We start from the raw sequence: 15,320 nt of genomic DNA on the forward strand, positions 1-15,320 counted from the left end.
TAGAAAAGAAAATGGAAGGAAATATGTTCTATCGGCATTAGGAAATGTAATGAAGACTCCTTACCGGTGCATATTTGTTCCTACTGTCAGATCATCTTGGAGCATATATTCAGATATGCATAAATTTAAATATTCTTAGCATATTTTGTGCAAGCAATTGAATTTAATTTTAATTACTGAAATCGTATTAGACAGAAAGGTAAAAAAGATTTTCACGGTTTATCAACCAAGCATACTTGGTGCAAGGAACATCTGAGAAATTCAAATAGATGGAACTGGTGCAACAACCCATTAAAAATATTTTTACTTGCTTAGGCGATGCAAAACTGCAAGTGTGGAGAGGAGACTAGTAACATGTAGGCTACTGTGGCAAGTACACTGGATATACATATTTTTTCTTTTAAACTATTCGCTATTTCCCGCGTTAGTGAGGTAGCATTAAGAACAGAGGACTGGGCCTTTGTGGAATATCCTCACCTGGCCCCCCTCTGTTCCTTCTTTTTTTGGGGGAAAAAAAAAAGGGGAGGATTTCCAGCCTCCCGCTCCCTCCCCTTTTAGTCGCCTTCTACGACACGCAGGGAATACGTGGGAAGTATTCTTAATCCCCTATCCCCAGGGATATACATATATGTGGTGAATATAAAATTAATGGTGCCAGCAGCATCAACCATGAAAACTAATATTCTAGATTTGTTACATTGTTAGAGCACAGTTAGAGAAGTGATGATACTGCACTTGAGACAGCAGTGATAGATTGATATTGTACTGGCATTATGTAAAGGGAGGCCATGAATGGTAATATGGATAAAGCCTTTAAAATGGAAGAGGGTTGCTTTAAATGGGTGTTGGAATGGCATGGATGATGCTGTGAAAGATTTTGTTTAACGTACGCAAATATCTACATAAAAAAGTTGGTGAAATTGATTGGTGTCGGAAAGGAACCAAAATTTGAAGTAACTAAGGAGTAATTTTAACACATGGTAGATGCAGAAATTATCTAAGTTTTTCTTTGTGGATGAAGTGGTAAAAGATTAAAGATTTGAAGTGCATGTATGAGGATTGTATAAAGATGTAAAAATGTTGAGAGGGATGTGATGTAAAGGGAGAGATTAATGATTGGAGACTTAAGAATATTGGGGTTGACCAGTTATGTTAACTCTTAAGCCATGGCCACCCTTCTGATGAAGTTCCTATTGAGATGAATCAAGCATCAGAAATAGTGTCCACAAAAATTCTATGTCCGCAAAACTGATGGAAGGATGGATCAAGCATCAGAAACATAATGTCTGGAAAACTGATGTCACTTCCATTTGAGTACTTTGCCATCTCTCATTTGTTCATTACCATCTGCAGACAATTGGAAATGAAATTTGCAAGGTACATATAGCACTCTAGGTCCATGTTTTGGGTCCATGAGGTATTGATCCGAATGAGGCAAGGCACTCGCAAAGTGTGGTATGAAAAACTGCCTGATCGTGCATTCTGAGCACCTGGTGCCTGGAAATCTTGCATGTACCCTCTTTTAATTACTTGGAGAAGAATTCGGGCTTTCCTTCCCTAAAAAGAGCAAGATCCACTTATCCTGAAGCACAAGTGGATAAAATAATGCACCCATTAGTGAAATTCCCAAAATGAAGTGGCATCCTGGAAGAGTAAAGACTGAACACCCTTCCCTAAAGATAATATGCAGCATATTGAGGTGGGCTGGTTGTTGTCACTGTTAAACACAAATCTTGGTGACCAGATACTCTGTCATTTCACCCTGGCAGCATCATATGCTTGTACCCACCATAAACGTTAGCTGTGTATTGCCTTTAAAAAAGTATGGGGCAGAAATTTTTTTTCAGACCTGGATAAATAACTAAATATACAGAATCACAAGATGAAGTATTTATCACATTACTTCAAGTAACTGGTTCTGCCTGAAGGACATAAGATGGAATGTGTGATTAACTTTGCAAAAAATATTCTAATGAACCTTGTTTCCTCAGGTGGTGTTGCAAGATTACCAAGGCACTATTGGTGGTGTCAAAACATTTCTCTATCCAACACATATCAGGAGAAACTTTGATCCTATAAGCATCAACAGCATAAATGTTGCAGACTTGGCTGCTCGCATCCTTACAAAGTCAACTGACCAGATCATCCTCGGCCATTACACCTTCAATAATAGCATTAGTGCCAGTGAGTTCCAAATCCAGTTCATCAAACATGTAGTTCGGTGGTTCCCAGTTGGTGTGCATACCACTAGTGGTATATTGGCTATCCAAGTTGTATGTAGTGTTAGTCTTAAGAAGTTTCACTGGTTAGTAAGAAAATATAGTTGAGCAACATATTATGCATTTTTTAAAGTGCTGCCATAAACAATAGAATCATTTGGTCAAAATATTTACCTTATTATATATGCGTTAGTTAAAAAATAGGACAAAAGGGTTATTTGTACGAGACTGAAAAAATGTTGAATCTTGATGTGACTTTACCAGTAAAATACTGCTACGTGAAAATTGCAACGGTAACTTTAAGAAAATTTGCATTCTAGGTGATGTTTCAGTGGACATAATAGATGGCATTAGTGTAAATGACCTCCTGTTGATTGATGAAGTTGGGTCGGTGGGAGGAACTGTCACCTTCACCAAAAATGTAACATTTCATGGGGGTCTAAATAGTACCACTGGAGAGTTGGACGGATGTGACATTTTAAAGGTAAACTTTTGACTATAAAGAAATTGTCATTGATCAAATACTTGAAATCTGCTAAAAACTATATGTAAAGGAATTAAAAGTAGTCCTCTGTGCAATAAATGTAAGTTATCATATCAACTTGAATTTAACAGGCAAATACAAATGCAATTTGGAAAAGTAAGAATGGGACTACTAACCTGCACTTGCCTGTCGTGGTGGACTTGCTTACTGTGATAGGCAGTGTGACCGTTAATGGAGACATACTGGCAGGGACTTCAAGTGTGGTGGATGTGATGCACTTCCTTAACATGCTTGTCCTCAGATCTTCTGATCAGGAAATCAGTGGTTAGCTTTAACTTAAATATCTCTACATCAGTTGGAATAAAAAAATGTGCTCTTAAAAATGTGAAATTTTCACTGTTAATGTACTTAAATGGGCAGTAGAATCTGGTGTGACGGTTAATCCATAAAGCTTATAAATCTAACAGGGAGAGTAGAGTTCCTCCGCGATGTAGATATCAACAATCTACATGTTGACACAATCGATGGTGTGAACATTGATAAACTGTACAATGAAACGGTACTGGACAATGTAGACATGGTATGTATGTGTTAATATGATGCATGATAAAGCATATAGAATATAAAGATCTCTGATGCACATGATCTACTGATACACAGAATATATTTCTTAATATTAGAATGTAATATGAACTCTGACTTGGTAAATCTGGCAGGAAATGTAAGCCTAAAAATATTTTCCAGATTATAAAATGCAACTTGGACTTCACCAAGCCACTAACGGTGGGCTCTATGACTGTGACAAGAGCACTGTCAGGTATTGGCATTGAAGGAGTATTGGTGAATGGGATAGATGTCTCAGATGTGGCAACTCGAGTAGTCTTGGCTACAGGTGGCACCTACATCATCAAGGGCCGCAAAACCTTCACTAATGGCTTCCATACCTACCACCTTGCTGTTACTGGTAAGAATAGTTATAATCATAAATAATTCTTAATGCTACAGAAGGAACGGGTCATTAATGAATTTGGTAAGTCCTTGGTCCAATGAAGACAACATAATTGCAATTGTAAGTCTAATGCACACAAAATCGAAAGTATATTTAAATGAGAACTGTGAAACATTCATTATTGTTGGTTGAACAATAGTAAATCATGATTGCATAGGCAACTGTGACACAATGATGTGGAACTTTGTGCTTGTAGGATCTCTAGGTGGAGTGCAGATGGAGGATCTTGTGGTGCTGACAAGCTCAAACATCATTGAGGGTATTTCCTTCACAAATGCTATCACTATCAGAGGTAACCTGCAGGTAATGCATAGTTGTTTTATTAATGCTAAACTCTTGTTTAAGCATGTAGAAATTTCTGCATTTGTGCTTTACTATAGTTTACTTGTTTTTCAATTCATACTGGATGATTTAGAAAATGACTGACAATCTCTCAACTGTGTGTGAGAGAGAGAGAGAGAGAGAGAGAGAGAGAGAGAGAGAGAGAGAGAGAGAATTGACCGAATTGTATTTTGATTATTTGCTGATAACATTAGCTTCTTGAAAAAATGTTGTGTGGTGAGCAGCTGGGTTAGATATAAAGAATTCTCATCCATCCACTATTTAGAAATCTTTGAAATTATTGCCATTTGTTCACTTTCTCTCGATGAACATGGTAATAATGCAAATACCAGCTAGGTTGTTTACTGGAACTATGTAAATCTTTACATATAACTGCAGTACATCGAATTCATGATGGGTAATATCACTCTAAAATGTATTTCTCCACAATTCATTCCTGCTGCAGGTGTCAGGCCTTGTGGATGGTGTGGACTTGGCACATCTATTCAATTCAAGGGTGACACTTGACCAGGACCAGACATTACTTGGCTCTTGGACTTTTGAAGCCATCAGAGTTGAAGGTACACTGCTTTTCTTAATGTAACTGACTTGTTGGGAATCTTTTAAAGGCTGAATGGACCTAATAATTTTCATAAACCTTAATTCTTTACAGGTGACCTCGAGGCAGATGAAATTAATGATGTACAGATATCAGACTTGGTGGTTAAATTTGGAAGAAAATCACAAGAGATTACAGGCAATAAAACAATAGCTGGTGGCCTCCATGTGATTGGAGGCATACAGACCACTCTATTAAATGGCCTGGACATCCTGGACCTCAACAGAACTGTTGTTAGAAAGGACCAAGATGCTATTATAAAGGGAGTGGTGGTAAGTAATTTGGTATCGATTTGAATTGGACAAATTAGTCAATTGATCGGATATGAATGCACTGTGGATGGATATAGACAATATGATGAAATGGCTTTGAATGTTATAAATTCGTATAACTGCAAATGATAACATTTCAGACCTTTGAAAATGTAGTTAGAGCAACCAAGAGTGTGGTAGTGAGAGGCACTGTTAATGGTTTTGACCTATCGGAATTGAACTACAATCTATCGCCACTAAAAAGAATCATTGATGAGCAGTATCTGCGCATAAACAGACTACAGTCACTTCTGGATTCCTTTGCAGTAGCCAACTTTACAAGGAGTAAGTTGACACTTAAATTTCGTATATGCCTTTATATGTGTAGCATGTCATTATCTTGCTTTAAACATGCATACCCTTCAGATGATTTAGATTACAAAGTATATTTCTTTTAAATCCAGTAAGGCGATTTGAGCTAGCATATCTGGAGAAAATGGGATTTGTTGGCATGGCAAGCTTTGGTAATCTCTGGTTTGGAAAGAATCATAACCTTGAACTGCACAGTTACCTTGCTGTCAGAAGCCATGGTAGTGACTGTATTTGCTGTAACCCAAACACTTCCTTCTTCCAGGTATGTTTATTTTTAATGAACAGGAAGATGTTGACTAGCTAAATACTAATGTACAAAATATTTTGAGAATGCACAGTTATTCCTTGTATTGGATATAAAATGTTAAATTTTTAAAGTTTAGCCTCTGACAAAACAGTACGTAGATGTGGACATAAGAATTTAGTTAAAATGGCATATTTTATACTATTAATGGAGCTATGTTTACCTCTATACAAAGGTGAACTCTGATGGTACTGTATCCAGCAAGGCAACTCTGGACTTGTCTGGGGCAGTGTTTATCTTGACCAACCCAACAGTGAACCTTCAAATAACACTAAACAGAAGGTACGTGACTTTATGACTGTAGATAAAAGTAGCCAGTTGTAATAAAAGCCAACAACCAGGCACCTAAGTGGTGAGAAGACCACAACAGGGTAGTGATGAAGGCACTTAGCAGTTTGCCACTGATAAGGTAATAAAGACTGACATCCAAAACCTTGTCACACTTGATGCTTTCTGCCAATCAAAATGCCAATAATGAAGTACTAAAGAAAGCCTAGCTTAATGATACATAAACTGGTTCCCAACAACAAAGGTGAAAACTGTATTGGCATGGCAGGCAGTTCATTACAGCTATTCAGGCTGCATAGTAAAAATAAATTGCCAAAGGATTTTTACAAGGAATGGAAAAAAGGTATACATTGGAGAGACACGAGGTAAGTTTGCTGCAGCATGCCACATAAGAGCTTAAGCTTCTAAGATGTGAAATGTAGAAAACCTGCTGTGATTAATGACCCAAGACCATAGCTATCTACTATATACATTTTTCACTATAATCCAAAGCACTATTGCATTGAATTCATTATTAGTGAAAATGTTATTGCAGATAGAGTGGGTAAACTTTGAAGATCTAATGGAAATAAAATTGTGGATTAGTTTACCTTGAAATGCACAAATGTATCAACATTCAAATGTGGATTTTGAAAGTTTTGATCAACCACATACCACTTGATATGAATATAAAATGAAAATTGGAAGGGATTTTCTAATTGTAATCGTCATACAATAGCAATATTTTTGATTTGGAGAAAGCCAATGATACTCCCAAGATTAGTATCAAACGGCAACTATACAAAGATGGCTTTTGAGGCAGACTATAAAGGTTTATCAAACAGTATTGAAAGGAAGAAAATTAATGGTGAGGGTTGGTTGTAAGTATTAAAGAGAATTCCCATAGGAAGGTGTGCTGTAGTTACCTGATTAATTTCTGCCATTAAAGGTGTTGCACACACAACTTCAGGGGATGCTAAATTATCCTCTACTGTTACTTGGCTATTCCATCTCCTCCTGACGTTGCTGTAGGACACTTTCAACCAGCTGTCAGATAAGTGGTCTTAATATTGCGACAAAAAACTGTAGCTGTACATTTTAAAAACTAAAATGTTGGTAATTCCATTTGTATTACTGAAATGCATTCTCACGACTTATGAAAAAGCAGTATTGCACACTTTTTAACAGGATTCTGACATTGAACCCTCTTATCAAAAACCTTAAAAGTAATGACATACCTACCTTCAAGCCACATTCTCTGGTCAAGTATAATACTTTGATAATGAAGCTAGTAATAATGAAAGATTAAAATTGTATGATTGATGAGAAACGAAATTTTATCCAAACATTGTACTGTATACGTGTGTTCTTGGATATTAATCTAAATCATAGGTTGAATGCTAAAACACTGATTCAGATGCTCAGGCATTAACTCTGCCAAACCCCATATTAGTGTACAGTAAATTGCGGTGTGCCAGGATATCCATTAGTAATACTGATACTCTTAGTAGACTGAGCAGAATTAGTGTAATACTGTCTCTAGAAAATTTTCTTGCAAGTAATGAAGTATGAATGGTGACATGTTATTCATGTCAAACGTATCAGAATGGATTTATGTTCAATGCATGTACTACAGGCTATTTAGTTGGGTTTATTACACTGACTTACTTGAGACATGTAGCACACCTTTTAATACTCCATATCCACACAGTAAGTGAATCTAGTGTAAAATAAGGTATAGAATATGCTTAGAATATGGTGCTGAATTTGCCATTAAGTACACCACCAGGAAAAGTATAAAAACAGCAAGAGCTGATAAAATATTTGCACATTATTACCGAGAAGGTTATCATATTTTGAATCGTCTCTCTTGTAACTGGTAGAATGTTGCTTAGTTTTCTGAGTGAAACGAGTAAATCAGAAAATTCTACATGTACTCTAGTTGTCAGTATAATGTTTTAAGCAGTTAAGGCCTTTGTTCCCTTTGTGGAATTACACAATTTACAGTACATACCATGGAAAGTTGTGTAGGTATGTATATTTGCGTGTGTGGACGTATGTATATACATGTGTATGGGGGTGGGTTGGGCCATTTCTTTCGTCTGTTTCCTTGCGCTACCTCGCAAACGCGGGAGACAGCGACAAAGCAAACAAAAAAAAAAAAAAACTTTAGATATATACTTTAAATTGATTCTACATGTCAAAACTAAGATATGGGCTTGCTATGCTGTAATCTCTGTAATGAAAATGCTAGACTGTAATATTTTTACTCTCAAGTAGGGCATATAGTTGTGAATGTCATTATTAGAGGGGTGGCAAGCCCACTTGTTAATGATGATGTTTGCTTTGGTCATCTGAAGGCAATGGCAGAAATTACTGTTCCAACAAGATAGGAAGTAGCTAATATTGTGAACCTAGTTACTTGTCATTTTTCACAATCTTTCCACCGATCAATTTAATGCATCTGTAATCAGTCCAACCTGAAATTATCAAACCAATTTAAACATAACTATTTGCCTCCACAGCCACGTTATTAAAAACACAGGAGATTGCAGCGAAATCAGGACTAAGAGCAAAACAGATTTTGTCAGCAGCCAGGTGGCAAGTATGCATTTAGTAACAACAAAGCTAGGCAAAGCCAAGTGCCTTCAAAAGAATCATGTTAAGGAGTTTAGTTGGGAATTGGAATCGTGAGTAAAATGGTATTGTTCATTACAGGTGCACAGAGGGTGTCCCAACTAACATTGCAGTTGATGACATTACCTCAGAACCACCAAAGAACTTGATGACTGTTATGTCCTATCTTGATGTTGTGATTGATGCAAGGATGTTTGTGGATAATGGGCTAGTATACATTGTAACACTATCCATTCTCCATCATGGTAAGTTTCAAAAGTCTGTATTTTGTTTTTAAACAGTGAAAAGTTATTCAATATGGGTTGACTACATTTTTTTATTTGAGCACCTGTAAAAAATGATTTATCATTTATTGAATGTATTTTCAGGCTCATAACTTTAATTGCCAAGGCTAGGGCATGCAAGTGCTTGTCATTTTCACTGTCCTTTATCATCAATTTCCTTGAAATTATGCATGATATACAATTGTAGAGCGGAAGCAAATAAATTGGGACTGCCAGAGTCTGATATAGGAGCTTACAATGAAGCATTTACATGATTGAAAAAGGCACTTCTGGAATTTTGGATACCGAATGAATTTGGTATGCAGTTTAATAGTTGTGTGTGTTAAGGTAGTGTGAAAGATGTCAGTCTTGTTATATGTGGTAGCAAATGTTCACTACATTAGACTGTATGTAAGCAGGGTTGTTTGAGCAAAATGAGGCTGTATGTACCTTATCCATTCCATTTAAATATGAATGGATAAGAAAATAGGAATGTACCATTTGCTGTTCTGTAGAAAAGCAAACCAATATGTAAATATTAGACCAGATACTCCCTAAAGTCACTGGAAACAATACACAAGAACCAGTACAAAATTAACGATCAGATCAACTAACATTCATAATTAACATCAGTCTTGTGAAGATCTGTTGAGCAACCTGTTTTTGAGTACCTGGGTTGACCGAGTGTTTTACCCAGCTGTTGTTCATTCTCCAAACACTTTAGCCTCGTCTGAACTTGTATATTTTTACAAATTTCATAATGGGGAGAAAGTGACCTAGTCTTAATCTAGTAGAGAATTGTGTGAAACTTGTTAAGGATGAGGTGGCTGAGATTTAGTTTAACCCACTTTGCAACTGTTGTAGATTTCTACACTTTCCTATGTCCCTTAATTTTGTGCCTAAGTCAACTGATTGTGCTCTAGTCCTCGGAATGCATCATTCCAAGAATTTTGCTTGTAAATCATTTGTATTTATCGCACTGAAAGTTTATGTTGACTTGTCAAAGCAGTCACTATCAACAAAACTTTTTTTCGAGTAATGTTTACAATGGTAGAAGTTTAATAGGTTACTGAAGAGTAGCACTGATACTTAAAGGGGTAAAAGAGGGCACCTTAACTGAAGGGAGAATGAACATAGTCATATGAAAGTTGGTACGAAAGAGGGACTAAGCTTTACTTGTAAAAGGATGAAGTAAGGTATTAACAGGGGAGAATTTGGGAGGCTTTTGGGTACCACATGGTGTATCCCAGAGATCCAGACCATGTGACTTGACAGTTGTGTTCAGAGTTGGAGAGACTTAGGACGATGTCCTTTCAGAGAGAATTCTCCAGTAAGCTTGTGCTTAAGGAACCTTGTGAACATCATGAGATTTGCTGGTGCCATTTGTTTGGAGTGATGGTATAATTTTTCTTGTATGATCTAAAGAGTTTCTATCCAAAATAAGATTAGTCAGACAAGGGGAATAAATAGTCACCAGGAAAGTCATTGGTAATATTTCCAGACTCTATCAAAACTGAAACGTGTAAATTGAATGGCTTTTTGTGAGGACTACAAATTGAATTAAGTATTGCAGCAAATGTTTTAGTTACCATACTGATGATTTTTATAGGCATTTTTAATGCTACTTGCAGAAAAATCCTCGCTTTGCTTGTTTCACTGACTTTAAGGTGACAACAAAGGAGGGAAAGATATACAGCCTTCTACTCCTGCCCCCTCACAGTAGACCAACATGACTATTTCATATTGTATATATATTATTTTTATATATATAGGTATATTTATATATATAGGTATAAGGAACACTTCTAACCTGGATGTTATAACCATTTATCCGTACAGATTTCAACCAAACTGGAACCGTTATAAACACACTGAAAGTAGACCTATCCTTGAACACTGTGGTTGCTGTATGGTACAACGAAACTAGTTATAGTGCCTCTACACTGGACCTCACTCTGGTAAGTATACAATCCATTGAAAAAAAAGGATCTGTTCATTTACAGGTAACTGTTTTGGCATTTACAAATGTACTTGCCACACCAGATTTTGATTTGCTAAAGCATTTACACTTAACATTTGTAATTGAGGATAACTTTAATGTGGTAAATAATTTTACATAAGGGTGAAAAAGGTAGTTGGTCAAGAACTAGTAAACACAGAAGGATTAGCCTAAAAATATAGTTTGCTTTCAAAAATGAACAAATTGCAAGTATTACTTTGATGAAACTAACTTTTCCTAGTTTTATGCTTGACGTAGTATGCTGCTAATGAAATCGGTCTTCATGAAAAGAATTTACACCTCTTAAGCTAGGATTTGCTCAAAGGCTACTGGTGTTATATTTATGATAACTGGGCACAGTACTACATGGTATCATTGAATATGCCGAGAAACTACTCCAAGCATTTTCAAAAGATATTTCAGGAATGCCAGAAGTACTAGCTCCTAGATTTTTACCTGTAATGTGGCCATTTATATTGAATGTACTCTAATAGAGTAGACAGTCTACTTGAAGACCATGAGCATCCATATTCTTGGCAAACTATTAAGATGGAACAAGTGCAAAGGCAAATGCCTTGCCCTACAAGGGACATAAGGCATTTCAAAAAAGTAGGTTTCCTGCACCTGCTTAGGAAAAGTCAGGATTCATAGGGTTGCATGGAATGTGAAAGGGGTGAATGTTAAATGCAAGTAAATGGAAATATTTAGGGGATTCAAGAGGAATAAGTGAGGGAGACAGTTTTGGGGTATGAGGACAAAGATTGGAAAGAAGTTACTTCAACTGGAAGTAAAGCAATAGGCTATGGATGAAATTAAGTTTTAGAAGATGAACGATAATAAACTTTAGTTTTTGGTTACTAGTTAAAAAAAACTGGAAAATGAAAAAAAATTTTTGTTTTTGGTTATTAGTTAAAAAAAAACCTGGAAAATGAAAAAAATTAAGTTCGTAGATAAACTTTGTACTATTTGCTATTCTGTAGAAAAGCAAACCAAATGTAAATACCAGACCAAATACTCCCTAAAGTTATTGCATACAATATACAAGAACCAGTAGAAAATTAATGTTTATCAAGAATGAGTTTTATACAGCAATGTCAAGTAGGTGTGGGGTGCTAAACAAAACCAACATTGGTTAAAGATATATGGGACACTTGTATGAACTGGTCTGATCACTGGTGATGCACTTAAGGTACAAAAATGTCGGTATAGAAATGACTCGTTAAATGTAAAGTCAAAATAATTTTTGGAAGGAAGCAAATGGCTACAGAAGAAAAAAAAATGAATACACTGAACAAGGTTAGATAATTGACAGTAACAAATACATGCGGTGCTAGGATAGGCCAATGAGAAAGTAATCTTGATAAATATCTGAAATCCTTGTTCGTTCTCTATTTTGAGTATGAATCCACTAATTTAGCAACTCTGGAAATGCTGCTGTTCCCCTGACAGCCTATCAAAATTACAATGTATTACATCGGTGATTCTATAGAAATAAAAGTGATAGGAATAGCAGTAGTCATACTGGGGAGTACTCAAAACGGCGAGGGAGATACATTGCAAGAGGAACGGTGATGATTTGCAGCAATTTGTCCACACTCCTAAAAGTGTATGTGGTTCCTTGAGGCTGTAATAGTATCACTCCACTTTGGGGAAAATTTGATCTGGATCAGGTCTAGAGGAAGACGATGGATATTTGCTGTGAAACATCCATTCTATGAAAGATATGTAAAAAAAAATCAACCTAAAAGAAAGAAAGTCACCGATGCAATTCCACCTTGTAGAGCAGGATAATTTGTGAAAGATGTATTACACAAACTAGAAAATACACCTAGCTATTGTTTCCCTTAAGTTTCCTTTAATGGCTATGAAATTTCTTAAATCAGCGTTTTTGCTCTATTTGTGTTCACAACCACGTGTAAGAAATTCTGGAACTTGTCCCAAATTGTTCAAATTCATTCCTTTTCAGATCAAGGGAATATTGTACCTTTTGGTGGCCAACCATATGAAGGCTGATGAGGTGAATACTTACAGAGCAACATCACAGCTGTATCTGTGGGATAGCACTGGTAGAAAGGTGTGTAATGTTAGGTGTCATTGTTACAAATGGGGTCATCCTAATTTAATAGGATGGCAATCATTCTGGTGTAACATTTAAAGTTCAGGCAAGTACCCTACCCTACACCAGAGCCAGTAAGACTGCAGGCTCAAAACTACATTTTTGTGATCATTCTACTGCTATACTTTCATGACACCAATGTTAATTATCCCTATATACCAACTAAAATGTTAAATTACAGTTCCAGTTGAAGGGACAATACCTCGCTGAACACGTAACATCAGGATTATTCTTCAACTCTCTGCTACCTACTGAGGAAACCTTTTTTGCCCTGGCACAGCTAAAGGCTGCTCATTCTCCAGTATTTGAAAACAATCTCAAATACACCACTGAAGTACTAGTAAGTGGGTCTCTTTTTTTTTTTTTTTTTGTAGCACTTCATTTTATAGTCCTAGAAAGGTTGTGTAGCTGATACATTGATCACATTAAAGGAAAGTTTTTTAAAGGACTGCTACTCAAAATGACCAACCAACAGATATTCCGGTATAATGAAGAAGAAAAAATCTTTGAGGAGTTTGAATGCTTGCCAGCCTTTGGTGTGTTGGACCAAACTACATTAACAGTAGACTGCACGCTGTACTTGCTGTTACTCTCCAAGGAAAGTCTGCATGTTTATCAGTACTATCCACCAGAAGTAAGTCTCAATCAATGCAGAAATTGTCCATTTGATAAAAATGAACATTTAGAAAAGGTAATATACCGACATAACTACAAAGTAAGCAAATATTAAAGGTAGTAGAATTATCTGGATACCTTTGTAATGACTAATATTTTTCCCATCAGGGTTTCAGGATCTATCAGACCATGAAAGTTCAAAATGCATATGCCCTTGTAGTTGTGGAAGTATCTGGGGGTACTTTTGTGGTGGTGTCTGTCCAGTCCCCTCCAGGAGTGGAGATTCTGAAAGTAAACATTAAGGGTGTAAAGCCATACAAATTGCTCCTCTAGTTTTCAAGAACGTGCAAGGCCGTTGATTGTAAAATCTATCAAAAGAACAATTACTAAATATATATTGTAAGAATTTAGCCGTCTTTTTAACCTGTAATTGTAAAGTCGGATATTGACACGGTAAAAGGGAGTGAATGTAGACAAAATGAATTGTTATACAGACTTTTAAGCTTTGGAACTCTTTCTAATGTCTCCAAATAACTATGACCTGGCACATTTCAAATTTTTCCACTTCCTCTAAAATTCAAGTTTCCTTCTCTTCCCTCCCTCCCTAGCCATCTCTATATTTCAATTATGACCCAGCTTCGATGTGGACCTTTGCTCGTAACTGGAGCTTTCAAGGGGAAAAAGAGTAAGATGGACACAAACATGAGGGATACACAATTGAACACAAATGTTTATATACACATTGTATGCAAATCTAGACATAACTGCATGCACATGGCCATCTACCTGCATAAAAATCTTACTGAAACAATTGACATTTTGGTGAAAGAACTTGGATTCACTAGATACACACAAAATGAAAAATACTGTGCAGAGAAAAACTATGAAATGAGGCTTTACGCACTTGACCTACCTTAAGCAATGGTTAAAGTTGGATGAAAATAAAAACCATAATACTGCACAAAAAAGTATGCATCTACCTACATCTCTGATGCCCATTACAACTGGAAGTCCCTCAAGGAACAGTTAAGTCAATACTACCATAACTAGTACTCTTAGTGCCACTTCTTAAACCTTAAGTGCTTCACCCTTAACAGACCACTGGCAGAGGGTAATTAATGCTTTGTATGCAGAGGCTCCTACAGACTACTATGATGCTACTACCCAATTGTTTTTACATAGTACACTATCTACTGCTCCTACCATTTGGCTAAAAGGCAGGGCTAGAACAATGCTCACAGCAAGAAAATTGAGATTTGTGAAGAACGAGCTGCGAGAGATGAGCAGTGTACAGTGTTGCACATGACAAGGAGATATGCTTGAACAGAATGCCAGTAGTCCATGTGTAAGTGAGGCAGAAAGAAATGACAGCTACCTAGGTCAGAGGAGTGCACCTTGACAACCACTGGAGTGCTGACTAAGCAGCTGTCATTAACCCTCGTATACCTGGTAAGGAGGGTACTACTCAAAAATCTACCTCCTTGTTAGTTGCCTGCCCACCAACTTCTACCTACAAAAGTATGGTGGCAGAGATAGTGCACTTCAGAAGACCTGATATATATATATAGTCAACAGGAATAAACATTTTCAAAATGAGGTAATGTACTTAAAAGGCAGGCAAATAAACTATGAAAAATTATGAAAATATAATATACCTAGTTGGTAAAGGAAAAAAAAAACATACATCAGTTCAAAACATCTAAACCAATGCAAGGATGTAAAGGTCTCAGTGCATCATTCTTAGCAGGAATGAATGACAATGTACTTAAACCCCCTAAATTGTTCCATCCACTACATTCAAAAATATATTGTACCTGGTTTAGCAAGTTATCACTGTGCAGTAT

General features: G+C 36.5%; 1 protein-coding gene across 3 annotated transcripts in view; it reads left to right on the plus strand.

The window, feature by feature from the left end:
• Nucleotides 1-13,882, plus strand: part of LOC139763052 (uncharacterized) — a 31,391-nt gene extending 17,509 nt beyond the window's left edge. For all 3 annotated transcript variants that reach the window (XM_071688635.1, XM_071688636.1, XM_071688634.1), the window contains 17 exons: nucleotides 1,992-2,184; nucleotides 2,540-2,703; nucleotides 2,835-3,027; nucleotides 3,171-3,283; nucleotides 3,448-3,667; nucleotides 3,909-4,015; nucleotides 4,500-4,614; nucleotides 4,707-4,924; nucleotides 5,065-5,248; nucleotides 5,368-5,537; nucleotides 5,755-5,861; nucleotides 8,565-8,728; nucleotides 10,586-10,704; nucleotides 12,712-12,819; nucleotides 13,043-13,201; nucleotides 13,337-13,495; nucleotides 13,645-13,882. In XM_071688635.1, coding sequence (XP_071544736.1) covers nucleotides 1,992-2,184; nucleotides 2,540-2,703; nucleotides 2,835-3,027; nucleotides 3,171-3,283; nucleotides 3,448-3,667; nucleotides 3,909-4,015; nucleotides 4,500-4,614; nucleotides 4,707-4,924; nucleotides 5,065-5,248; nucleotides 5,368-5,537; nucleotides 5,755-5,861; nucleotides 8,565-8,728; nucleotides 10,586-10,704; nucleotides 12,712-12,819; nucleotides 13,043-13,201; nucleotides 13,337-13,495; nucleotides 13,645-13,809 — 2,658 coding nt within the window. In that variant the 3' untranslated portion in view covers nucleotides 13,810-13,882. The remainder of the gene's footprint in view (nucleotides 1-1,991; nucleotides 2,185-2,539; nucleotides 2,704-2,834; nucleotides 3,028-3,170; nucleotides 3,284-3,447; nucleotides 3,668-3,908; nucleotides 4,016-4,499; nucleotides 4,615-4,706; nucleotides 4,925-5,064; nucleotides 5,249-5,367; nucleotides 5,538-5,754; nucleotides 5,862-8,564; nucleotides 8,729-10,585; nucleotides 10,705-12,711; nucleotides 12,820-13,042; nucleotides 13,202-13,336; nucleotides 13,496-13,644) is intronic.
• The last annotated feature ends 1,438 nt before the right edge of the window (nucleotides 13,883-15,320 follow it).

This window comes from Panulirus ornatus, chromosome 46, assembly GCF_036320965.1.
Source record: "Panulirus ornatus isolate Po-2019 chromosome 46, ASM3632096v1, whole genome shotgun sequence".
NCBI lineage: Eukaryota > Metazoa > Arthropoda > Malacostraca > Decapoda > Palinuridae > Panulirus > Panulirus ornatus.